This window comes from Paralichthys olivaceus, chromosome 14 (genome assembly GCF_024713975.1).
Source record: "Paralichthys olivaceus isolate ysfri-2021 chromosome 14, ASM2471397v2, whole genome shotgun sequence".
NCBI lineage: Eukaryota > Metazoa > Chordata > Actinopteri > Pleuronectiformes > Paralichthyidae > Paralichthys > Paralichthys olivaceus.
The window spans coordinates 13,065,203-13,092,774 of record NC_091106.1 but is presented as its reverse complement, the minus strand read 5'-3'; the positions used below and the strand labels follow the sequence as shown (position 1 = coordinate 13,092,774).

Sequence of the window (27,572 nt, the reverse complement as noted above, 5' to 3'; positions counted from 1 at the left end):
CCAAACTAAAGGCACGGACAGAAGGTTTCCATAGTCTTGGTGGTCAGAATGACAGATACTCATATTCAATCAGATCAGAAGAAAACAGACCTCTGATTCATCTACAGAGAGCCAAGAGGCGGTAAGAAAAAGAATTGCCATACACACACACATACGCGCACACACACACACACACACATACGCGCACACACACACACACACACAGACACACACGCCTCAGGATGTCATCATAGATGATTTAACCAGACTCTACATTAGCATATAGGTAGAAGACAGTTTTCCTGCTTGTATATTGACAGATTGCCTCTGGGAGAAACAAAATAATCTGACAGTCTGGATAGTGAGAGCTGTCCCTGCAGGAACAAATGCTATTTCTATAGTGCTGAGGTGACATGTTTTTGAGAGACAACCAAGGGCAGATGACCACAGCACCAATGAAACAAGGTCACCTGTAATTCACAGATACGTGATGATAAAATGATGTGTCTGTCGGAATCGCTCAGATTTGTTTTGTCATTTTAACGGCGTAGCCTTATGAATGGCAATGTCGGTCTTAGGGACAGTTGGTCCCCCACCAATGGATTGTCATGAATTCTGCTACACACAGATTCAGATTCTAACCATCCAGCCAACTTTTTATACTGCTTCTCCGGCAGGGTCCGTCCTGCACACGGCCAACAAAGACTAACATTTACTGTCACATTCACACCTATTTCATAGTTAGGCTCTCGAATGTTTGCAAATATTAAGATGTTAAACATGTTAAACATAATACCTGTTAAACATCAGCATGCTCCTATCTTTCTACTATGTTTGCTGTTAGTTCAAAGCACCTCTGTAACAAACACAGAGCAGCCAGCCCTGTCTCTTAGAAACTATTACAAATATACAAATACAAAGAAAGTGCAACTGAAAGTATGTTTTGTCTGAAACTTAATCACTGGCTGGATTACATTAAATAAATCTCTAGGGAGCTTAATATACCTCCACCGTTCCTTTCCAAGCTTGTGGGAGAACCTATGTCGACCTTCAGGTAACATCTAAAAGTGAAATATCTTCTCCAGAGCCAGTGTTTGGTTTGTCCATTCAGGGCTACTGTAGAAACATGGTGGTATAACAAAAGGTGAACAAGAGGACCGCTTCTTATGTAGATATGAAGGGTTTGTTTTAAACTCTGCAGTTTCTACAAGTGGAAAAAAACAGGCTGTACGTGCCTGGATATTTTAGTGATTTACTAAATTAGATATCAACATATTGACTACTTACCAAATATAACAACATATCCTCATTACTACTCATCATCTGGTCAAAGTTACATTTGTTGAGAAATGTGTTTGCTGGTAGTGTGTGTGTCCAGGAGAGGTTTCAGTGCCCTTAATAATTTTCTGTTGATTAAGCAATTAAATGTTTCAAACAACTGTTCAAAAAAACAGCTTTTTCTGAAATGTGCAGCAAAACACTCAATTAGTCATGTTTGTTTGATATAATTACTAATTGTGCACTGTACACCATAAGATACAACATTAGTGTCTAATCAGCTAATTAGAGAAGGTTTAAATATATGAGAGGATTTTCATTTTCTCTACGTGTCAGCAGCAGCCTATTAACACGGCTGTTGAGTGAGTGTGTGTGTGTGTGTGTGTGTGTGTGTGTGTGTGTTCAATATAAATACAGAATCTATTTAAAAAAAAACATATATAGATATAAACAGTTTTTGCAGTCCTGAATAATGTGAAGTGACCAGAAAGGATGCTGTCCAGACAGCAGCATCAGACCTTGTGTGTGTAAATATGAATGCATCCTTGTGGAACACTCACAAATTGGATAAAAACACACACACACACACACACACACACACACACACACACACACATACATATATAATAAGAGAAACACCATGATATCAGAGTAACCAGCAGTATCACAGAAGCTCCTTGAATGCACCATGTAGGTGTGTGGGTCTGTGTTTGGGTGTCACAAAGATTATAGTTTGACACACAGAGCAGAAGTGTGACAACTGAACGGAAAGGCCATTCTAACACCTATACTGTACTTTCTGTGTGGGACAGGGTTTCTCAGACTTTGTCGTCTCGTTACTTTGGAAATCAACTCTCCGTGGAGCAACTTCCTGCACACTGACTTACAGAGCAGAGTATGAGGGAGAGTAAGAGGACATGGATGATGAAAAGGGTGTAGAGCTTCCCCATGTGACAAACACACGCTCTTGTCGTGAGATTAGTATGCAGAACAACATCATTCTTTTAACTTTTAATACAAGTTAAGAATTGAATCAATCATTTTACAAATATTCACAGAACTAGCAAGGACTTTCAAAACCTTCAGGAACTGGAAGACACACACACTGATTGTTAGGAAAAACAGGATGTGCAAAAGCTTTAACTAAGCAACAGACATACAGCAGTTCTTGTTGCATTGCCCTGGTGTGGTTGCCTGTTAAGCTCCTAAAGGGGCACGTGTGATGTGATGAGCACGTATATGTTCGAGTTAGTTTGTCCTGCCAGTCCCCTGGTAAACGTTCAGGAGAATGTCCATGTGAGCCATTATGATAAAACAGCAGGATAATCTTGAGAGAATTTTCTACAAGTGAGTGGGCATGTTGATGACGTTGCTAACAAGCAAGCAAACTTAACGGAAAGAATAAGCACACCTCAGGATGAGAAAGAGAAGCCTTTCTCATAGAATACTCAAACAATGATGTCAACTTGGAAATATAAGAGTGTCCATGAACTGCAAACAAAAATAAATGATTTCCACCGTGGCATTTATACATCATATCCTGCTGCCTGCTTCCTCTACCCAGAGGCCACCCTTCGCCTGAACACTCCGGACGTTTCCCTGTTGTTGTGACCCGCACAACCTACTGCATACTGTATGCAACAGGAAAACTAATTTTTGATTGTCCATGTCTGAAAAGGGCTTTACTGTAATGGTGCAAAACCGGTGATATCAGTCAACATGAAGCTATGTTGTTAGTGAGATGCTAACTTGCAGTCACGCTATGCACCCACTGGCGCCCTCTGTATTTTTTATTAGTGTGGTTTGTGGTCGGCAGTGAGTGTGGGTTGAAGAAGAGACTGTTCTGGGAAGTGGAGTCTATTTGTGGCACTTGAACTAGATATGGGAAAATGGCAATAAGTAACAGGTGACAGTATAGCCTCAAAAACCAAAACTTTGCAATATATCACATGTGTATATGGGGGGGGGGGGGGGGGGGGGGGGGGCATACAGGGCCAATCAGTCATAGTTAAAAAACGTCCTTATCATGAACAATTATATTTTTTTTAAATTAATTTCAATAAAATCACTGTTTTCATTTTCAAAATCCACGTTTCCCTGAGCTCACAGATTCCAGCACAGATACCTCAGACACCTGGGAGACAAAGCCCTGTAGCAGCCCAGCAGGTGTTCAATAACACAGCTAACTTGCCTCCCAGCCGTTGGCTACAGCTGTATTCTCCTCCAAGCTTTGCTGCTCAGACGGGCATTAGGGATCTGATGAACTGGGTCACACACCTCAACCCTCACAGCAATCGACCAGCTGAAGGCGAGTGTGTGCCAAGCATATATACGTCTGTGTTTGTCTAAGCTCAGATTGTCGGCCTGTTACTGAGGTGCTGATGTCTTGCCGCCTTAATCGTCACACAAGGTTAATTGTTGAGATGACCTTCATCTGAGCAAACACCTCCAGACATTACAAGCCCGGCAACAGGCTCAAAATATACACACAGTGTGTGTGTTTGTTTAGAGAACAAACACCACACTAATCCCAGAGTTTGTTGTGAAGCCATGAAATAGTCCGGGAGATAGAATAAGATTGCGTGATGTGTTAGCAGGTAAGAGCATTAAACGCTGTAGTTCTGCCTGTTAGACCTCTGTGTGATGTATATGTCTCCACTAATATAGGCAATATTTATTGAAGATATCATTTACAGGTGAAGGAGAGCTCGACGGATGATATGAGCCTTTCAGAGACTTACCGCTATCAGCATTTATTTTTGCTGCTATGAGACATTTTCTCCTGTAGAATGTGCAATACAGAAGATTTACATTTAACGTTTAAAAACAAAAGAGAAAAATCTGTTGATTTTCTTAAAGGTACAGTGTGTAGAATTTTGTGATATCTAGTGGTGAAGTTGCATGTTGCAGCTGAACACCCCTCACCTCACCTTCTCCTTCCAAACATGAAAAATAACCTGTGGTAGCCTTCAGTTGTCATAAAAACTCAAAAGGTGTTTAGTTTGTCCAGTCTGGACTAATGTAAAAAACATGGCAGCCTCTGTAGAGAGGGTCCCCTCGGTGTAAATATAAAATTTAAATATAAAGGGTCTTTTCTGGGGTACAGAAAACTACAATTCATACAATTTAGATGAAATGAACTAGTGAAAACATTATAAGGATTATTCTACATTAAATTTCTGCCAATAGATCCCTTTCACCTTATTCTTACACACTGGACCTTTTATATTTTAACCAATGGTTTATTTTTCAGTCCTGTCAATGTGGTGGCTAAGGTATGCACACTATTGAGTGTCATTCTAATTGGGTGTGTATTTTTTTTTTTTTATCTATTGTGATTTAAAAATAAAGTTTGTGGTTAAATTATAAAATATCAAGCTTTAATTACATGTATTTTAATAAGGGTTTGATAATGACATCTTAAGAATCATTGCCAATGTTTGTTATAGTCTACAAACTATAGTTTTTACTCCCTTAGATTGGCATCGGCCTCCAACAATCACTGGTTGGGCTCTAAAATTAACACTTTTGCATGTCACAGCAATAACGTGACATTCAAACGTTGAAGGAAAATAAAGCATAAATATAACACAGTCTTGTCATTACAAGCTGGGACACTTTAATTTGAGCGTGCGGTCAGCAGCACAGCACAACACAGTCCCCACCTGTGGCAACGCTGAGAGACAGAGGGAATTCATTGTGTTGATTAAACAGAGGTGCCAGTGGAAAGAAACGGTTGCCTTTGCTGTTGAGGTAATTTGAAAGCGACGTGGAAGGCGGCATAAACAAAGGCGTCATTGTCAGCTACGCCTCAACCACCACCACTACCTCTTAAGACCTCGGTTTTATTAGAAAAGGCCAGAGTACAGCACGAGTGATGAGAAACTGTCACAGGTATGTGTGGGCTTAATTAGACAGGTCTGGGCAAGCATGTCTGCAAACATCTTGAGAGACAGTCCAATTACCGAGGAAGGAAGTTTTTTAGAGGTAATCTGTTTTATCCTGCCAAACACACACCGTAGCTGAAAACTTTAAATGCATCAGTATAATGTTGGCCACGAGGTGCCAGTAAAAAAAAAAAAAATCAAAGTCAGCTGAGAGACACAACGCCCTGATAGAAATAAGTCATTGAGCAATAATGAACTTCACTTTCTGGACACTATGTCTAATGTTCCCTGCTTTTCTATTCACACATTCTACGTTCAGTTTTCAGTATCCAGTCAAACGAACCCCAATCTGCATGTCTTTGGACTGTAAGAGGAAAACCCACGCAGACACGGGGGGGAAGATGCGAAGATGCAACTTCAAATATCTGGGTTTGTAGATTTCAAGATGTTCGACTGTCTTCACCATATTTGCTGGGCGGGTAGCATATACTGGTTTAACTACATGCTGGTTCTGCATGGGGGAACATGCACAGATCATGCAACGTATAAACTCTTTCAAAGAGATCACCAGTAAAGTCCAGATACAAACTCTCAATCACTCATTAAATCAAACACTGATGCCTGAAGGTTTTTCATGCCAAACATCTCAGTGAAGACAGAAAAGAGAAGATTCACCAGAGACACAAGTTACAGTGGGCTTCACAATCTGAAAATCTGTTTAATCCTTTTTCATTGAAATATATTTAATGCTGTTGCTATTGTTTTCGATATCAGTTTTGCTCACTGTTTTTGATGTAAATTTGAAGCATCGTTCCTGTTACTTATTAGTGATATTACAGATTACAGTTATGCATGATTTAAATGAAGGAATAATGAACTGATAATAGGGTAAACTGTCTGCTGCAGGGAGCTGTGATCCAAATAATTAAACTATCAAAATTCAGGCTCATTTTTTTCGCCTGAGTCGTCCCAATCATTGTCTCCAACCTCTGGCCTCTCGCGCAAACACGCCGGCACACACGCACCTCGTGGCTCCGTTCCATCTGTGCTCATTTCAAAGTTGTTAGGAAAGAAGTAAGTACAGATAATTGGCTCTTATACACAGGGGAGAACCCTTCAGCAGTTTAGGCACCAGGCTCACACACACACGAACAAAGCATGCATACACTCTTACACAGAGCGAGGTACACACACACTGTACAGGTGGTTCATTAAGGTGCTGAAGTGAGTGAGGAGCATGGGGGAGAAGAGAGCGGCTGTGGTCATTAACAGATATGGGCAGGTGGCGTTACAGAGACGAGTAAGAGGAAAGAGCCAATGAAAGGAGTCGGACAATATTTCCTCTTCAGCATTATTTTGACTCGAAGGTCCACACAACTTGCAGCCATGAAATCTGGATGAGCTCCGACAGTGTATATGTGTGTGTCTGCATGATAGTGTTTGTGTGTCTTAGTGTGCCTGCATGCATGGAATAATTGTTTGAGAGTGTGTGAAGCCTGCCAAATCATTGTCCCTCTGTCTTTTAGTGTGAGGAGGGCCGAGGGAAGGAGAGACCCCGAGATCCCAAATCCGAAACGCAGCTGGCCGAGGGCGATAAGACAAACACGCCCCCCCCCCGTCAGGAGGCAGCTGAATGGGAGCAGAGAAGAAGAGTGGAGAGGAGAGAATGAGGTGTGCTGCAGAGAAATATCACAGTTTATATGATTTAACCAGGGGCAGTGTCTGTATATGTGTTTTGAAATCATACTTTCCTATTGGGCCATTAGCCAGTTCAATATTGAGTCTGATTATCCCACTTTTAAGTGATATACTCAAGAAAGCCAAATTCCAACAAGGTCAGAAAGACACAGACATGATGACAGGAGAAAAAATGGCAAAGAAAAAAAAAATCATCCATTTGTAAAGTCTGATAATTTGAGTATGACTCACAGCTATAGATGGAGTCGATGACAAGAACTAGACTATTATGTTGTGAACAGCGCATCGTGGAAAAAAACAGCTTTGGCTGCAAAAGGTGGGAAGAAAGTGCAACAGCATGAAGTTCATTTGAAGTTCAGCCTGGCATTCTGACAGAAATGTCTGCTACCTGAAAACTCCACTGTCGTCATTGGTTACACACGATTTCCTCCATGCAGGTGGTTATTAAAGCTCTGATGGATGTGCATGTATCACCACCGTGGGAGTGTTAGCTGCATGGAGGATACAGTTGAACTGTCTGGCTGGAAGATGGGGGGGCTGGGGATGATCCTGAAGATCCAGGGTATGAAGAAATGTTTAAAAACAAAACAACATGCAACTAGAATGAGAGTCAGGAGATCGCATACCACCGCCAAGGCCCAACTGTCCCCTTATATTTGATCAAGCTGCACCAATCTTACACACTCATCAGCTCCCTCAATATGTCAGATTTTTTTTTTTTCTCTGTAAACTTAAGTATCTGGCGACGCACACATACATTTTAAGGTCCACGTTTGACTGTTTGTGTGGCCACTTACCAACACATCAGTATTTTGCTGTTGCACTGAAAATCGCTTTCGCTCATATTTACCTTGACAGATAATATGTTAAATGTATGCGTTTGATTTGCCTTTCCAATAAGAAAACTCTTATCTTTGACTGCAGTGGAAAAAAAAAACCCATCAGTTTGCAGTTTTCAAAGTATTAAAACTGTAGCAATGGTATTGAAAAAAAACCTAAAAAATATATTCATCATCCTTCCACCAAGTTTTCAAAGTAACCTGTTCAGTAGCAGTCCAGGGTGATTCTCCTGCAGATACAGCAGAAACAGGAACTGCTGTGAAAATGTCATTTGAAAAATGTCCAGTATCACCAACTGCACTTGAGTGTCCTGCCCATCTGAAATATGGATGTGTGAAAAGCTCTCCTACTTGACTGAGGTGAGTGGAAACCTACAATTTTGACACTCTGACACAACAGCTGTCATCTCGGGCCTGTGTCGTGCTGGCTGAGGTCGAGGGGCTGATAAAGGAGGTGAGGAGGAGAACAGAGGCGAAGGGATTATTGTTAAAGCCTCGCTGTCATCACTGCCACAATGCAGGTCGCAGATTCAGCAGAGAAAGAGAGGGATGTTGGAGGAGGAGGGAGGGAGAGGAGAAGGAGGAGGATTCTCCTGCTCAGCCGAGACGACCTGCACTTCGACTAACAAATGTGAGAGGAGCGGTGTCATCAGCATAACCGAGGATCCTCTAATTTGCAAGACACATCATTTCATTTCCGTGCCAAGTTAAAGAGCATTGACCAGCATTTCTTCTCACACACACATCATCATCAGGGCAGAGAGCAGCTGCCAAAACCTCTCATCACTTTCCTACTGTATGCACACACACACAAACACACACACACACACACACACACACACTTACAGAGGCAAATTATTAGACCCTGCCTTTCATTGCTCAGGTGGTTTTGGTACTTCAATTAAACTGCTTCAATGATAATTTTGTCTCGTCAACCATGCTTCACATACCCCTCTTCCGTCAAACTACCATATTCTATCTTGAATACTTTATTGCTGAAAAAACTTTAGATGCGGCTAGTTACACTTAAAGATATGTGTAATATCTGTCTATCTATAACTCCCATGATCCCATGCTGTTTCATGACGTCATCAAAAAATTATTTCATTTGAAAATACCGTTTTGAAACTAAAACTCGGTTCATCCAAATGTTTTAGCTCAGATTTAATCCACACTGATACCCCTGAAAACACATCAGGTGACCACTCGCACACACTGAGCATGTGCGTGCAGGTGTAAACAGGAAGGCGTGCACGTTGGATTAGAGGTCATGCATGGTGCATATCAATAATCATCAGCAGGAACAGTGCCTCTCAACAAAAGCTGCTCTTATTTCAAAGTTGGAGCCATTCAAAGAAAACAGAAAGCACCAATCCCTGCTTATTAGAGCAGATTGGTAGAGCGGCCCTCATTGTTCCATTCTATCTTTAGACCGCCTGCCTCAAAGTGAGGAGCAGCGCAAGATTGTTTAAGAAGCTGCTATGATACGGAGACAAGGAGGCACCAATTCATCTCTGCTGCTGTAACGACACAGCCAAGCAGGAGAGGCAGGCTTGGGAAAGTGGAACAAACACCTGACGGTTTTCTTTTTTCTCAGTCTCTGTTGAAGGCAAACCACACACACACTCACAAACATGCTCACAAACACGGTTACACAATTTGTTGCAGGCTTTCCTCCATGTGTGCGTATCTGTTAAAGGAAAGCAAGTGGAGAACGGAGGAACAGGAAGGCGCACACTTTCCCCTTGTTGCAGGAGTGAGACAATCTCTGTCACTGACTCAAACAACACACTCACACACAGTCATTCTAGACTGAAAGTGGCTGCACACTTTGATGTGATTCATATCTAATGTAAGCTCCCCGCATGAAGATTTTATATGGAACATTCCTCTAAGGAGCAGAGTAGTGGGAGTAAGGTTAGTAATAAGATGCATCCAGCACTGAAAGTATCCTGCACTCTTCTTGCTGTACCCAAATCACAGAAATATATTCACTCCACTACACCACATACTTTTAACTAGTATATTGACCCTTTACAACAGTGGCAGAGATTCATAAAGACTTACAGACGTCATCCAGTTGTCTCCAAATCCACACTTCTGCTCATTAAAGCACAGTGTTGGAAACAACTTGGCAGAAGATGGAGGAATAAGAGAAAAAGAAAGTGACGATACGACCAATTAAATGTGATATTTCCAAAGTGTCCTGCACAACAGTTGATCATTCAGTTGTGAACACATTCTGGTTTGGCATAACTAGTGCAGTGCACATTCAAAACATTTCTGTTTGGAATGGCTCTTTGCTTGGTCTGTGGTCATGCTGGTTGCAACTTTAAAAGTGACCTGGAGTATTTTAGCTGTGGCATTGAACCCTGAAGCTGCTCCACCACTGCTGCCCAAAGAGCTGATCTCCTGTTTGTTAAAGGTTCAGTGAAGCTCAACTTCACACACAACCTGAAACTGGAGAAACAATTGTTGTTTTCAATCAATGTGCTGTTGATAATCTAATGTAAGGAGCACAATGTACACGCTAAGTGTGAAGAGTGAACAGTTGTCGACATATCCCATCCACAGAGATCTCTGTAATTAGTAGATATATATACAATATGAGATACATTAACGAAAGACAATCAGACACATCCTATGGGAAGTGAAGACAGCAGACTAGACAGGATTAGACCATCAAGTCAATAACAGTCTGTGATGTGTAGACACCATGTGGTTTGTGCGTGAAGACATCTATGAGCATCTTTTTTGCATTATGTGTGTTGTTAAAAAAAAAAGGAAGAGACATATTTCTAAGGAAATAATTTCATGCAATAACAAACCCCATTCCCTCCTGCCAGCTTTGGTAATATCACACTTCATCCCCAGACAAAATGAGAGGGATGCTAAAAATATTTCCCATAAGCATTACGCTGACATAAAGCCAGACTCCGAGGCAGGCGAGCGGTGACAGAGGTTCTTTTCTAGCTGCTTGGAGGCGCTGACAGAGAGCAGCTGTGGCATTATAGTTGGGAATCAACAGATCAATGGGCATCGCTCTCACCTGTCTGTCTCTGTCTCTGTGTGTGTTTGTCCTGTGTGTGCCCACTGCAAGTGACTGACGGTTGGAGCCTCTACTTCTCATTAAATGGTGGCAGCATTAGTCTGTTAAACTTGATTTGGATCTCTAAATGGAAACCCTTTTAAAAACGCAGGAGATACAAGCTCGGTTTGAAGTTATTTTATATTTTTCCAAAAAGGATGGACCTACAGAGTCTCATCTGAGATTATTAAATTGCTGTTGTCCATAGTCTGTGTGTGTTTGTGTAGCGGTGTGTGTGTTTCTGTCTGACTCCACGCCCTGATGACATTTAACTGCATGTTAGATGTGTTGTTTTGTCGGAGGTCTTTGATATAAATTGGAGAAGTTCAGAGAAAAGAGGATCTAAGGCCACTCTAGAGATGTCTTCTCTCAAACACACAAACACACACACATACACACACACGGCTATGAATCTTTGATCGGCTTCACACTAAGGTCACTATGCCTGCGAGTTAGAAATTGAAAAAAACATTTAAAGGGGGGAAACTAAACACAAAAATTTTCTAATGTACGATAATATGTTTTACATATTACGTTCCCAAAACTAAAACATGACTATTTAGCAGACAATTAAATAATCATTATCACAGGTTGTGACGAAATGTAGATTCGAAAACACTGTGCAACCCTTTGTTTGTAGATACTAAACTTTTTGAGGGAGATAAAACATCAGACTAGAGCTAGGCAATAAAACAATAGCAATAAGTCTTGCAACATATTTTTATCAATAGAAATATCACAAATATCCAACATATTTCTTTCAAAGCCTTGAAAGCAATAAAGATGTGACATTTATCATGATAATTGCCAATATCAACAGTACCCTTATATATGCATTAAATACCTGTAAGATTTTTAAATGCACAAGTAAAAATTTATTTTTTTCTTCCTTTCCTAACACTCCTTGTGCATAAAACCTTTCCAAATAAAAAGGTTTTAGAAAAGGCTTCCTGCTGCTTTTATAAGAAAGATGCAAAAAGCTGTTGCACAAAATGTGCTATGTGTGCGTATGTGTGCTCATGACAATCAGCATGTGTGGATGTAAGTTATGCAGCTCCCTCCGTGGGTGGCTGCTGCGAGCTTAATTTTTCAGGCTGAAGAACACCTGCTGTTTCTTAGTCAACTCAAATTTAGCACAATTTACTGAGACTGAAAACAACAAGGACAAAACATAATGTGTATTACTGCTTCCTGCTTACAGAAAAAAAAAATAACCCAACCTGCAGGCTGGTAATTACGAGCGTCTGGTCTCACTACACCAAACTAAAAGCAGGTTGGATTCACAAACAACTTCACAATGCAAATAGCTACGATGATTCACAAAGTATAGATGGATACAGAGAGGTGGGGTCAACATTAGAAGGGCATGAATATTTAAAGAAAAATGCAAAAAATAACAATAACAGAATGTATGTAACATATTAAAATAGAATCTGCAGGGATGTGAGCGTGTGATTATTTCTTTCATATATGCACGATGCATTGTTAACACACAGAAACGTTAAAAATGTATAACTTTGGAATGACATTAAAAGGCAGCTTGTTGCATCAGATATGATTCACCCTGGAAGTACACCAGATGGCCTTTCTGTACTGTGCATGTCACTTCATGGCACGCATGAACATTTTTACTTACATTATTTATCTATAGCTGTTTTTGCATCTTCGTTATCTTGCAGGTAGGGTCTGACAGGCAAAGAGATGTCCTTGTTCCCCCTGCTGCCCTCACTGAACTGAAGGGTTAATAGGAATAAGTCACAAACAACTTGCACGTACATGCACATTATTTTCCATAACTGTGCCAACCAAGGTCAGGACTATTGCCCACCCACATATGATAGCTAGAGCTGAAACGATTAACTTTACATCGACCGCCATCACCTTTTCCACCTCTAAAGGAAGGAGATGAGAAGAGGGGTTGTAACTGATACTATCTCTTATTTATAAAAGTGTGAAAGAGGAGAAAGTTGAAGGAGAGATGAAAGTGGGGGGGAAGTAGAGGTGAGAAAAGTCTGAAACAGACCCCTGTCTGACTCTAATAACTCCTTAATGTCATAATCAACTCAGGAATATCAATGAGATGGAACCATACACACTGACACTCCTATAAAACAGATTACCTGAGCTCTAAATGCAACCACGCACTAAATTAAACAAGTAGTAAACCAAGAACAATGGAAGCTGCTTGGGCTCGTGTGATATGACATTCTATAATGTGATGATGGACAAATGTTTAATATTTCATACTATTTCGATTTTTGCTACAAATTACTAACAATTAACTCTTAACATTTGGACGATGGCTAACGTAACACAGGCCGTGGTGATTCCAAATAGGACTCCAATCAACCAATATAAAGAGCAAGTATCTAAAATAGAGGCTGTTTCTGTCTGACATGGACCAGAAAGCTGCACAAATTATTAACAAATCATGTCACAGTTCAGTCACCTCAACAGACTTGTGCACCACTAACCTTTACTTTTACCCACCCATATGACAACAGTTCAGAGAGACTAAAATAGAGCCACAAAAGTATACTTGAGTGCTCCAAACAAATCTCAGACTCAGGCGGTGCAAGAGGGTTTTGCCTGCAGCTCATCATACGGCAACAAATCATAAAGATGGCAGGAGGTAATGACTGATGTTGCAACTTAACATCTGCAAAGACATGGCCCAAATATACACATTGAGAAATGGTACTAACAAGCAACAGCATTGTATATTTTACTCATATGGCAAATGATTCAATCATTAATCGAATCAGGATCTTAGATCATAGACATCAGTCCTTCCCTGGGAAATTGGTGAAAAAGTGATATCCCGAAATGTGACAGAAAGTGTTTAAAAAAAGTCCTGGATCAACCCCCTGATCCGCATCTGCACCAACATTTAATGGGTTCTTTCCTGACACATATCTTTCCACCAAGTTTCATGGTAATCTGTGCGGGTGATTTTGTGTAATGCTGCTAGCAAACAAACAAACAAACGCTAATGAAATCATTACCTCCTTGGCAAAGATAACTTGATAAGCTTAAATGTTTTATGTGTGGCTATGGATAAATGTCCTCTCTCTGTTTTAGTTAAAGGCTGAAGAGAGGCTGAACAATCTTAGGCTGAGTATCGAGTCCAGCTTTCAGAAAACACAGAAACTACACATTAAGTTACATTTTTCCCTTTTGACAAGGTATGGAAATTATGTTAGGAACCAGTAGATGATGTAGAATGCCCTATCAAATTTTAACTGGAAAATCAAAGGGCCAGTACAAGCTAATAATGAAAACTTTATTGCTCAAATATAGATTTGCTCATAAATAAGAAGGCGGAAACATTGAAGAGTTAATGAGAGGCTTGGTGGTCCCTGAGTATTCCATTAATCTGGATTGAAGCAGCTATTTAAAATAAATGTATCCCCTGTTATGCGATACTGCTTGGGCCTTGCCATTACTTCTAACAGGAATTTCACCATCACAGCCTTGACATAAATAATACATTGATATATCCACCATGAAGCCGTTAGGATAAATAACAGAAATAAATTAGTAATCTTGGAGTAGGAGACGGTGGAAAGAAGACGTAAAGGAGAGATTGAAGGGCTTGAGAACCCCCGATTCCATGCATGCACACAACCTCGCACCACAATAAATAAGAGCATGATTGGCATGTCAAAGCAAGTGTGAGAACTTTACAGGCTTATTAAGAGGCATAAAATGAAACTTTAATTAACTGGTTCAGTCCCCAAACTGTGCTTATCCTGCTCGGAGAGGAGAGCGAGGAGTGCGATTACACACCGTCAGTAATGTCCCCTTTGATGCCAAAATCCGGCACAGCCTCTCTCAGTCACGGACACACAGGACGGAAACAACAGGCCCATATTTCAGCCCATGAATTTTATACTGGCCTCATTAATAATCGTTACCCAGTTTAATGACTTTCTCCGAGTGTGCCTCAGAGTGTGCCACCGCATCTCCTTAATTCACCCTCATTAGAAGCAAACATCTTGCGGTTGTAAAAAACAAGATGGTGACTGCAAGACAACAACCTTGAGACATATGCCATCCAAAAAAAAAGAACATTTTCATTATTATTTTATACTTGTAATATCGGTTTAAAATTGAATATTGCTGCTGCTGAATTTAAGTCACACTTCAATACCCTGCTTGGTCATGCGTGGCAAACTGAATTTTACAAGTACTGGAAGTGCAGAGAAAGCATTTTCAGGTACCTTTCGTATTTTTTGTTCCATTAATACAAAACTAATCCATTCCTATTGTGCGTTTTCATTTCTAGCACTCCAGGTACAGCTTTTAAAAATGTTCTGAAATGCCAGGAAAAAGAAAAATATAATTATCTGTAGCTGGTTGATTTTTTTTTCCTGACTACAGCTTTTCTCCAGGGGAGCGATAAAGACCAGGCTGTCAGGAAATGTCCTTTTCTAACAACCTTGTCCCAGCTGATCGCCAAGGACACGGCTCCATGTAGAACAGCAATTGTGGAAACGGCTGAAGCTGCAGGTAAGTTGATGCCCTGCATGGGAAAACAACGATAATTTTCAATTTCAACCGAGGCAGAACTTTGGAGGAGACACTTAGTAAGTAAATGTCTCAATGGAACCCACTCACCAAAGTTGCATGGTACAAAATTTGCCGTTTGGTGGGAGAAGTGGGAATGAAAGCAGAAGCACTCTGCCTATTCCAAGCCAGTGTGCTATCAAACTAGTTTTGAAGCTGCTACTTTATGGTAAAAAAAAGTTGCATAGTGTAGCTTGAAGCTCTTCAGAAAATATCCCAAAGTACCAACATTCAAACTCAATAAGCACTTGGAGCTGGATAGAGGCACACCAGTTGAGGCTTCCAAAAACTTTTTAAATACCTCCCAGTAAAGGCCTTTGAAAAGTTTCTGGGAGTCTCAACCAGTACATAAACATTTCTTGTATTCTAGCTTCAAGCTCTTCCCTTTATTCAAAAAGAACTTTTCATAAGGTGTATTGTATGAACACTAACGTATAAGTGACATATCATTTTTCTCTGTGTTTTGCTGGTCAGCTTCAACACCTGCCTCTCTCTCTGCCTCCCTGTGCCTCCCCTCTCTCCACTCTATATATGATATGAGTTTGGTTCTACCTTTGACGGTAATGTCAGTGCCTGTTGTGGCGATCCAGGTCAGTAACGATCGAACTGCTGTCACGACTGTCACCCCACCACTCAATCAAAACCCGCCTGTGAGTTTGTGCGTGTCCAGTCGTGTGTGTTTATGTGTGTGTGTGTGTGTTTTGATTAGTAGACTCCATTAACTCTTATGAAATTCTGGTGCCAAGCCGAGGTGCCTTGGGAGAAGCACTTATGGAACGTCAGGTTGCAGTGTGAGTAATCGGTTTACCAGTGCCAGAGGGAGATATTCAGGGGAAAATAGGATTTTCAGGCCCTGCAGCCAACAAGCAAACACCAAGAGCGAGCGGTGTGCAATGTAGATGATTAAGGCAAATGGATTTCCAAGAGCACAAATGTATGTGGTTGGACTCTCAAAGTCGGCATCTTTAGAATTTAAAAGTGTTTAGTTTGGCAAGATGGCCTGAGAGGACTGATTCAACAGTAGACTCAGGTCACAAAGTTCCCAGCTCAGCATATCAACGTTTCTCAATAACCTTCTCTCACACAACTGTAATACCTCAAACCATATTGTAGCTGCCAAAATGCAATTGGTCCCATTTCCCTCTACCTTGTAACACTGTGCATATTTAGCTGGTTTTGCTGATTTTGCTGACTTCAGCATCTCTCCTGGGAGCCATGAAGACCAAGCTGTCAGGAGGTGTCCCCCTGACAACCTGGCCTCAGGCTGACAGAGGTGTAATTATAAGGACAGCCATTTTGGAGCAAGAGCAAGGGCAGTCTGGGTAATATCATGTTCTCTGAAAGATATTTAGCATAAATGCTAGTTCAACAACCAGGGCGACAGTGCAAGCATACACATAGATTCTTCAGAATGGAAACTGAATCTACATCTACAACACAAAAGGCACAGAGACGGAATTTAAAAGTAACATAATGTCATATCAAAAATCAATTAGACAAAAGAGTTTAATGGAAATGAAAGAAATACAATGGTAAAAGTTAAACTGTGTAAGAAATTAGTAATGTATCGTCTGTATTTAATCAGTCATGTAGGTTGTGTTTAGTCTTCAGTCAATTCAAAGCGTGAGAAGGAATTTTCAGTGCCTGACAAAACTTTAAGATAGAAAGTAAAGGCTGATACACGTTGGGTTATGATTAAATCTAAGCCTTTCCCTAAACATTTACAAAGAACTTTATTTCAGGACATTGTGCCAATACCTACAATCCATGTTGGAGCCTGCTGACTGTTCAAAACCTTAAGGCAGTGCCACTGACTGGAAAAAGCGTACGACATTCACCATTAAACTTGGCCTGATTGGCCTGTTAGACACTGCATGCACTGGGAGACATTGAGTTTATTCTGACTTGTGGGCTAATTGACACATATTGATCAGGTTTTCCCACTGTGCTCTGACTGTTTCACAGCTCTGCACGCACATCGTGTGTGTGTGTGTGTGTGTGTGTGTGTGTCACGCACATGTGTTTGTATTTGTGTGTGTGTTGGTGTGAATGTGCACGGCTTTGAGTTATTGACTAGACATTGTCCAAAGTTCTGTCAGAACTAACTGATGGATCGTAAGAGCGGCTGCAGTTTTCTCCCACACTGCCATCCCTAAGGCCAAACACCAGTGTGTGTGTGTGTGTGTGTGTGTGTGTGTGTTGGTGTATGTGTGTGTGAGATTGCAGTTTTGCCAAGAGTAAACCCCATGCTTCCTCCAATCACCTCCACGTGTCTCTCCATCACTCTCTACTGTGCTGTCAATCACACTGAAGTTGTTACTCAAGAACCTTTGACGAATAGGTTCAGGTGCTCAATAGACCTGTTCACTAAATTACACTCTTTTACTGTCTGCTGTCTAGGTCTTTATTTTTCTTCCACTTAGACAGGAGGGAGGGGGAGACAACTGTACAACTGCAAATCAAACACACAGCAATGTCTATACAAAGTCAGTTTTTCTCACATGTGCCAACTAAATGAGTCAACAACTCGTTTTCTAGTAAAAAAAAAAAAAGTAGGTGACAATAGCAGCACATACTTCCCCAGACATCCTTTTCCCCGAAATGCTCAATGCAAAGTCAATGGCAGTCACGCTTGCCCTTCAGACATCCTCCACACGATGAGCACACACACAAACACACACACGTACACACACAGTTACTCCCTATCTTCAATCTGAGATGTTCAAGCTAATAACCTCTGATAACAAAGAACGATCTCTTACACACACACACACACACATACAGAGGGAGTCAGAGAGCACAAAGGAAGTGGAGCGAGGGTTGCAACCTACATTGTAATACACAACGACATTGTTTGGGTATCTGCTGAACTCTCCTCCTCCTCATACTGATGAGCTGCTGTCAGTCTAATAGAGACTGGCTGAGCTAATGGACAGGAAATCATCCCCCTAATGCAGATCAGATGTTCCGAATGACAGCAGAGCAAAGCGAGAGAGAGGGACTCGCTCTGACTGACATGGGGCTCTGTCACACTCCGAGACACTTTCTGTCAGTCAATCACTTGCTTTTTGATAAACACATCTGACAAGGCAGCGGATGTTGAGAAAATAAAACTCTTGACTTTTTGCATTATTGTAAAGCTGACAGTCTTTAAATCTTTAAATTCATATTCCCCTGCTGCCTCCTGATTCCTTCACCCTCAGAGTCTAAGACTTACATTGACTTCTCCCAACTGAATTCTGCTCCTCCCTCACGTTTTCTCATTGCTTTCTTCTCCAGCCTCACCCCCCCTCTCCTCCCCTCTTTCCCCTACAGGCTTTAACAAATGAAATTGTGTATACGGAGAAGGAGGGGAGGAGAAGGAGATGGGGTGAGGGGGACCAAGGGAGAGGTGAGCAGGGCTTATTTTAATTAACGATTGCCTGTGGATTCGGTCAAAGATTAAAACTCATTAGGATTGATTCTGGCTCCCGGCCCCATTAAGCTACGGGTTACAGCGCAGCTCGGAAAGAATTGAAGGGGAGGGGGGGGCGGTATTACAAGGATGGACAGTGGGGCAATGCTAAGAGGTGAAGGCTGTGAAGCAGACACCGACAAAGGAGAGAAGAGGGAGGAATCAGCACCAGGAAAGTGAGACACCTAAGACACTGTAAGAGACAGAAATATATATGATGTTATATAATCTGATTTGTGATAGTGGAGACAGAGTGAGGGGGAGGAGTTTGATGGAGTTCAGGAGAGAGGGAGGATGAGAGTGCATCCTAAATAGGGACTGTCAGTCAGATTATTTAGAAATATAGTGGAGGACATATAGTGGGAAGAAGAGACGGCAGGAGGGGCAGTTACGTAAACGTCGTCATTTTATACGTGTGCACGTACCTCAGGGGGCACAAACCTGAATGTCAGAGAGACGTCGGGTCTCAGTTGGGCAGATCTGTGTCATAACAATTATACTGATGGATGGGAGCTGAGCATTAACAGGACAGGATTGGCAGGAAGAAGTTCTGTCATGGGACAAACAACACCTCCAGACTACCAAAGCACATCACCAGGATTTGCCTGGAAAAACACAAACTAATTCATCATCTTGCACATTGCTCCTGTTCTTCCTTTTGTCCCTGCTTCCCTGTCTTTCATTATCCCTTCCCTCCTAATTCCTTTACCTCTTTCACTCCATCAATGATAAAAGCAATGTGACAGATAGGCCTAAGTGAACCACTCCTGGCATTCCTCCAAGCAAGGATCCAGTCATTTCACATCAGCCATTCTGGCACTTCCAGGAGGAACCCAGGCCTGAGGAACCCAGAGGAAGATCGCTGATGAGGCAATGCATGTCCCACATGTCCCGGCACATCAGATATCACGTTAAATCACGGCTTTTAATTAGTGCCAGTGGCCATTATGATTTTAGATGCTGCAAAAGCTGCAATGCCCAGAAGGTGACTCGAGGCTAAACTCCCTCTGACAGACTCAATTATGAAGGCAATCTTTGTCCTGCAATCGCTTCAGTCTTGGAATTGTAAATTATGATTTTTTTTCACCATGACGGCTCTGCATCAGTCAGCAGGTTGAGATGTGTGTGTCATGTGAGTTCCACACCTGCTAATACCCTTTCTGTTAGCTAACTCTGTGTGGTGGTCAGGTTTTTCCTGACATTAAGTCTGACATGGTTCTAAATGCCAAGGTTTAACATCGCTAATCAAAATCTGTGTGAGAAATAGACCGTAAGATAAAAAAATATATAAATCACCTCAAGCAATGAGTTTGTGTCTGTGCAACACCCCAGACAGATTTAACGATTACAATGTGTGTGTGTGTGTGTGTGTAAAGTTGAAATTACGAGCCTGAGAGTGTGAGCATTGCATCAATCGTGCTGACTGTTGGGAAGTGGGCGATCAGCTCACTTTGCCAAGAGCAGCTACAGTACCCAGTTAGATAAGAGGTGGACATCGAGGCCTTCTTGCAAAAACTAATACAAAAACAACACACTGTTTGTCATCTATGTGATGGTCTCCGCAATAAACTTAAATTTACCGTTATCTTAAGTAATAATACTTATTTTTCAGCTACATTTAATTTTAAACCTCCACATAAAACTGACTGTAATGAAAATCAAGCATATTCGACAAGGGCTGAGTTACCTTCATATTCAAATAATCAAGTTGAATTCAACTCCATTTGTCCATGAAATATGAGAACCTGGGCCAGTTTTATCCACCACACGGTCCAAGACAAATATTTGATTTATTATCATAAAGGACAAAGAAGACCTCAAAATATTCATACTAGAGAAGCTGGAACCAGTCACGCTTTGAAGATGAATTACATTATTGATCAAATATAAAAACTGCAGCTGATTATCTTCCTGTCTATTGACTAATCATTTTACAACTCAATACAAAACAGATTCTCAGAAAAGTGGTCTAGATATTACTCTACACTGAGATGTTATTACATGTGTGGTTTAACTATTGACTGAGCTGAACTGAAAAAAATAACAAATAAAAGGGTTTGGTATAAGTTTGGAATCGATAGATCATCTGATGTAGAAAGTGAAAAAGAACCGACCATCCGAACATCATATTGATGAAGCAAAGAGGCAGAAAATCAAACTAGTGCAAAATGCAAGCATTCATATATCTAAAAAATTATATTGCTGAAATTCTTAATACATTAAATTAATCAGCCTTTGTCTTCTTCTTCATGAGCTGATGAGCACAACCAGTATCACACAGATCAAATGGATCATCAGCAGAACAACTACTGATTTAGCCTTTTATAATATTCTGGACGTGGAGTGGAGGAGAAGGAATAATCATAAGGTTGAGATAATAGGGGCTTATGAATATGTGGAGAGAAGTCATTGTGTGTGTGCATGCGTGTGTGTGTGTGTGTGTGTGTGTGTGTGTGTGTGTGTGTGTGTGTAGGTGATATGATTCCTCTTGAGTTTGGCTTGTGAGGTGGAAGAGGAGATTACTGCACCACGCTTCTATAATTACCTCTCATCTCTCAGCCAGTGCTCTTAAACACAACGGGGAATGCCAGGCTACTGCACACACTCCGACACATGCACACATGCACACACACAGTGGGGTGCACTTCAGTACAATGTAGCAGGTTGAGAGGGAGTTATTTCTAGAGGGTTACATTTCACTCAAATGGTGATTGGACATCGCCCACACTAGCTTTAGGCAACACAGGTCAGGTTTACTTTGAGTGCACACACATGCTTTCACTCTCTCTCTCGCTATCTTTCTGTCTCTCTCTCACACACACACACACACACACAAGTTGCATGTAAGTCAGGAGAATGACTCACCTGTCCTTCCCACACAAAAAACCCACTTAAGAATCCATTCTCACAAGTCTTACACTCACATCACACTGTTCACTTGATCATTTTAGTGGACTGCACACAAAATCACTGGTCACTTGCTCTCTCGCTTTATATCAATCACAAACACACACACACATGCGACAATACAACAGATCAAGCAGTCAGCTGCTTGCCTAATATGAAAAATACAGTAAACAAAAGAGCAGCAATATTTAGCTGCATCACATCTTCATTACACAGACTCGTATGGGCAGAGCCAGCCTTAATAAGCATGCAAACTATCAGGGCTAAGTATGTTTTAAAGTTGACAGGGTCTCACAAAGATGAATTAACCATGCGATTCACAGCTTTGAGCAAGTCATTAAAAACTATGCCAAGAGTAAATTGCTCTGCCACACTGAATGACTTAGTCCCTCTCTCTCTTTCTTTCTGCCCCCTTATTAAAAAAGCAATATGATTTCATGTGGACAGACACAAGGGAGCAATTCAACATAACTGAAATCAGGGGAGGAGATGAAATGTCAAAGGAGAGGAAACCCCAGATTCTTCTGAAGCGATTACAGGTGCAGCAAGTTTCATCTCATCCACTGTCACATTGTCTAATCATCCATAATCCACCGCATATCAAGTGTGTGTCAACTGATTACGGAGCTCAAAGGTGAAGTTGCAAAGGAAAAGAGGACAGTCAATGTGCTGTAGTGTGTTGTGGAGAGCTTCTGCAAAGCTAAATGTTTCTGCAAGTGTGATGCTGGGCACAGTGTGGGTTTGTCAACGTGACCTACAACCAATATGTTGGGTTGTAAAGCCTCAGGGATGCTTATGAATTCAGAGGGGTTCTTTCTATGCTGTTTCTTTTTAAACTTTAAAACAGAGGACAGTAGAAAAGTGAGCTTCTTAACTCACCCACACACACTGCACATACCCACATGCTATACACACAAAAACGTACCCAGATAAATCCAGCTGAAGATACCCACACACTGCATGTCTGTTGCACACACACACACAGACACCTTGCAATCATTGCGTAATTTGGGATGTATTAAATATGTGACAAAACCCACTGCTTAGCTGCTAATGCATGGACCAGTGCAAATGAGATTCCAGTGTCCCCGTGGAGCTGGAGGCACGCAGCTGTCTGGCCTGGCACAACTTCCTTCAGCAGGCCTGAGATGTGTTCAGGCATAAAAGGGAGCATTTTATTAAGGCAGCTGGCACTTAACAGGCAAACGGTGCTTTCTCATGAGCAGAGGGCTGTAATGTGACAATGGAAAGATTTGATGTCAGGGAAAACACCTCCGGAGAGTGTTCAGCTCTCAGAGGAGCGCCCAGGTATATCTGTGCCTGTCTGTCAGGCTCAATGAGTGGGTTCATTATAACGCTATAAAAAGTGATGTGTGTCAAGTGTTATCAGTACTGAGTGGAATCAATTACAACCCGTGTATAAGGAGCGATAGGAAGGAAGGACGCACAAAAAACACACTTGCAAACCAAATTACGCACAGAATTTCCCTGGCTTGAAAAATCAACATGGCATCAAGTGTTCCTCTCGTTTGCTGTGCTGGCAAAGAACTATCATTATTTAACCACAGGCAAACACTTAGCAGGTAGAGCTCAGGGTGATGTGAGAGATTTCTGCCTTAAATCACATCCACAGCAGCTCACCAGCTGGTGTTCTCTGCCCCAGAAGCGCTAGCAGTCAAGACAGCGATGATAAAGGTGGTCTCCCATTCCTGAGCCAGGTCAGCAACATCTCTCTCACACACACACACACACACACACACACACACACACACACACACACACACACACACAGCTGTACTCAAACTGACAGACACCAATTTGAATGATTTATGATCATTACCATTACGCACCACTTACGCAACAATATCGACATGCAACACATTAAAAAAAGATTCAATATGTTTGTCTTTGCATTTATTTAACCGTTTCTCGGTCACCCCTTTAGAAAAAAGAACTACTCAAGCGTGGAAACTCAGCAGCTAGAAGAATAAGACGGAACATGTTTATGGCTACCATGGAAGCTGAAAATGAAAGTATAAGATGATATAAACTTAAATATAACTTGTGGTGTCGCACAAAAGCCAATATCCATTAAAGCACGATATAGATTAGTTCTTTTTTCCTGAGGGGGTGAACAAGTTGTGCCACTTGAAGTTATAGGCTGGACCGAGCTCCTTACAGCTCATCAGCTTGGCATAATCAATCTTTTTTTATATATATGTACACACATGCAAGCAAACGCACAACATCCACCGGTGCCTCACTCACCCGTTAGCTGATCGTAGGATCCGTCCAGCTCTCTGGAGTCCGACAGGCTTTGGTCGCGGTTTTTCGCCTTCATTTTCCAACCCTGCTGCGCGCCGGAATGTGGAACTGTGCGAGAACAGCCGATATGTTGCGATGTTTGTGGAAAGAATTAACAGTGGATCTGTCGTGCGTCCTCGCGGAGGATGGCTACAGGTATTTTACAGTTGACGAGTCATGTTTGGTTTGAAATAAAGAAAAGAGAGAGAGGGAGGGAGGAGGGGGAGACGGAGAAAGAAAAAGAGAGAGAGAGAGAGACTCATTTAAGTCGCAGGTCCCCGTGTCTGAGTGTGTGTGTGAGCTCTCTGCATCCAAGAGCTGAGTGAACCAAGCGCGCTTATGGTGAAGCGACTCTCACTCGGGCTGGCGCGCACTCATACACTTACACATTCTTACGCGCACACTCACGCAGTTGTGTCTCCATGACTTGATTTCCAAGTCTACCTTAACCATAGTTACTAAAACTAAACCCACACACAAAAGCCAAGAGAGAGAGAGAGAGAGACAAACGTAAAAAGAACCAAAATCTTTGAAATGAAAATGATTTGGAGACTTTTTGAAGATGATAATAATGATCAAAACTAGAAGATGATAATAGTGAATTTCCAAATATGTGTTTTATTCATGCATTCATTCATCCCTCCTCCTCTGCCATTTATTATACCATCACATCTTCCCTAATGTTCTCCATTGAGTCAGAGCCGTGTCAGATGTGCACAAAGACATCGGCAGGAGCAACAAGGAGCACACTGCTGCTGCCAGGCAGAGGTTCTGACTATATCTGATCTATAAATACTCACATGGCTCTGGGAAGCCTTGTATCTTTCCCTTTTTTCACCCTTTCTTCCTTCCTCTCTCCCCTCTCAGTTGTCTTTGCCTCACTTCTGCATGCTTAAATCACACTATGACATTTGGTCCCAATCTGTTGAGCAATCTGTCTTTGATGCCATATTTTTCTTCATGATGTCAGGGTTTGCATCAATACCGCTCACCCTCTGTCTGTGCACCCGTTCATTCATTTATTTAGAGCATGAAATCTGCAGTCACAGTTGTATTTGTTGTCTGTAGGCGTCTTTATTTAGAAGTGCATGCTCTGTGACCCCTGCTGAGGGAAGGGCATGACCTATTCACGGCTCTGCTGAGTCTTTCCTCCTGCTCTCTCAGGAACCAGTTGACGTCACTGAAAGTTTGTTTGTCCACAGATAGCTGCCTCCAGTGTCATATCTTTCACGGAAATTCCCATTCAAGCACACACGTCTCTACACGCAAGTGTTCAGGCCATGAAGCCATTGACCTTCTTGCTACCAAGTGGTTATACGTTACATTGACGTATGTGTTGTTCGATTATGGAAGACAATGAGGTTGATGAATGTTTGGGTTCTGTATGAGACCGAGGTCAGCCATGGAAGTCACGTTGTTGACAATTGACTCAACATTAGCAGAAGTGGAAACACTTAATGTTGAAACTGTCCAAAAGTATATGTGTCCTTTTCCTCAGTGTGTTCAGACTCCATTTTCACATGCGGTGGAATGAAACAATGTACAACCTAGTTAATTTCATGCATACTGTAGACCGAAACATTTTCAAGGTGAAATAAAACATCAAAATCAGAATAGCAATTCAACCAGAATGGCACTCTGTAGACGAAAATGTTGAAAAATCTCTCAATGTTAAGGAAAATGAAATAATTCCTCGACCTGCCCACTAATGCGAATCCACAGTGAAATGTAATGGGTTCCTCCTTGTATCATGCCCCATCACCACAAGATTTAATCAAAACAGTTGAGTAGTTTTCTCATAATCCTGCAAAAAAAAAGTACACAACCCTTAGCGGAGGTAAAAACCATTGAAGTATAATCCTCAACAGAAGTATCACTTTAATAAAGTCACTCCACTTGAACCGGCCAGAAACATCACACACTGAATTCATTTGTTCTTGTGTGTTAGCATTAACGCAGGCACATGAAAAGACATGTGTTTGACTCACTATGATGGCCCCTGGGTGAAAACTGTTGTGTGTGCAAACATTAATGACACAATCTGAGCACACGCAAGTAATGGCCAACTCTTGCTCTTATTATTACTTCTTGCTTTTTAAACATGTCACACTCCAGCAGGGCAGAGCACAACGCAAGTGTCTTTGCTAGTTTCAGACACAGATGTGTTTCTCCATGTCCACGTTGTTTAAATAGTAAATTCTCTTGATCAAATCCATGATTAATTAAGAGGAAAAGTAAAAGCTGTCAGGATCATGCACTTGGAGTCAGCCTCTTCTTCACCTTTAATCTAGCAAAAAACTCTAAATGCAATTAGATAATTAACATACAGGGCTGTACACAAACAAATTGTATGCACAGTGTGTACCTGTCTATGTTGGCACATATTACCAACTGAAGGAGCAGCAAGTGGACGAACACATCCTGGTATCCAGTACCCTGGCCACAAGTCTCATAACCATACAGATGCCTATATGTCTGCTTTATGTGTCTTTTAATGTTTCGTGAAAGTATGATGGAAAAAGAGAAGAGGTGAAGAAGAGAGAGGAGTTCAGGACACGATAAGTTGGATGTTCCCCCCACTAATCCTCATTTGAACCCTGCATTCTGCCAAACAGAGGGAGGCTCACAATAATCACAAAGCCTGCTCTTTCTGTCATCTAATACCAACAAAATATTTCACAGATACGGACGATTGGATAGCGATTGGATTTCAGTGTGTGGTAAATGAAAGGAGACAAGGAGAGCGGGATTCGAAATGAAGGCGAGGAGGAGTGTGCGAGAATGAAGGATAGGGGAAGTGGGGAGATCGATGCACGGTGAGTTAGAGGGGATTTAGTGATTCACCGCCAAAATAAAGTGAATCGGCAAGTCATTGATGAGGGAGCTGTCTATGACTGCAGGGGTTAGCAGTGGGGTCTTCTAGACAAACCTATGTGGACGTGCGCACGTTGCAGCTGTGCAGTGACCCAGAGACAACCTTGTTGTATTTTAGAACAGAATTGCAGATACCAGGCATGATGCCAGCTGGGTAGCAAGGTTTGCTGTTGTTTTGTTCACTATGTGCAGTTTGTATCCATGTCTTCAACACCACAGAACATTAACAACAAGAGTCGTCTTTTCATGTTTCTGCTCCAAGATCATTTCTGACAGTTCACCTACTCTTTCAACAATAAATATACTGTTGTTGACCTGATATCTTTTTATCGGGATTCAAGTCTGTGATCCAATTCAGCCATAAACCATCACAAATCCTCTCTCTGGAACATGTACCCACACCATATAATCATATACAAAACTCAACATAAAACTGCTCTGTAGTGTTCAAGTGAGGGTACCAGCACATTGCAACTTCATTCAAATCGAGCCAGAATTAGCTTTTTAATCCCACTCTTCCCATAAACCTCCACCACCTTGTAACCGGATTATTCACGGCTACTCAGAAGCTCAAACAGACGCATGGACACACAGGTTATGTTGTTGGTGTCTGCAAGTAGTTTATAGAAAATTCCGACGCGAAAGTAGAAGAGGACAAGAATGCAGATGGAAGGGGGGGTGTGGTAAGATTCATT

General features: G+C 41.6%; 1 protein-coding gene across 3 annotated transcripts in view; it reads right to left on the bottom strand.

The window, feature by feature from the left end:
• The window catches only part of LOC109633923 (A-type potassium channel modulatory protein KCNIP2), an 85,995-nt gene extending 61,641 nt beyond the window's left edge, over positions 1 to 24,354 (bottom strand). The window contains exon 1 of one of the 3 annotated variants that reach the window (XM_020094136.2): positions 23,968 to 24,354. In XM_020094136.2, the coding sequence (XP_019949695.1) occupies positions 23,968 to 24,040 (73 nt within the window). In that variant the 5' untranslated portion in view covers positions 24,041 to 24,354. The remainder of the gene's footprint in view (positions 1 to 23,967) is intronic. The other 2 variants (XM_020094127.2, XM_069538519.1) reach the window with 2 other exon arrangements.
• Positions 24,355 to 27,572: the final 3,218 nt, after the last annotated feature.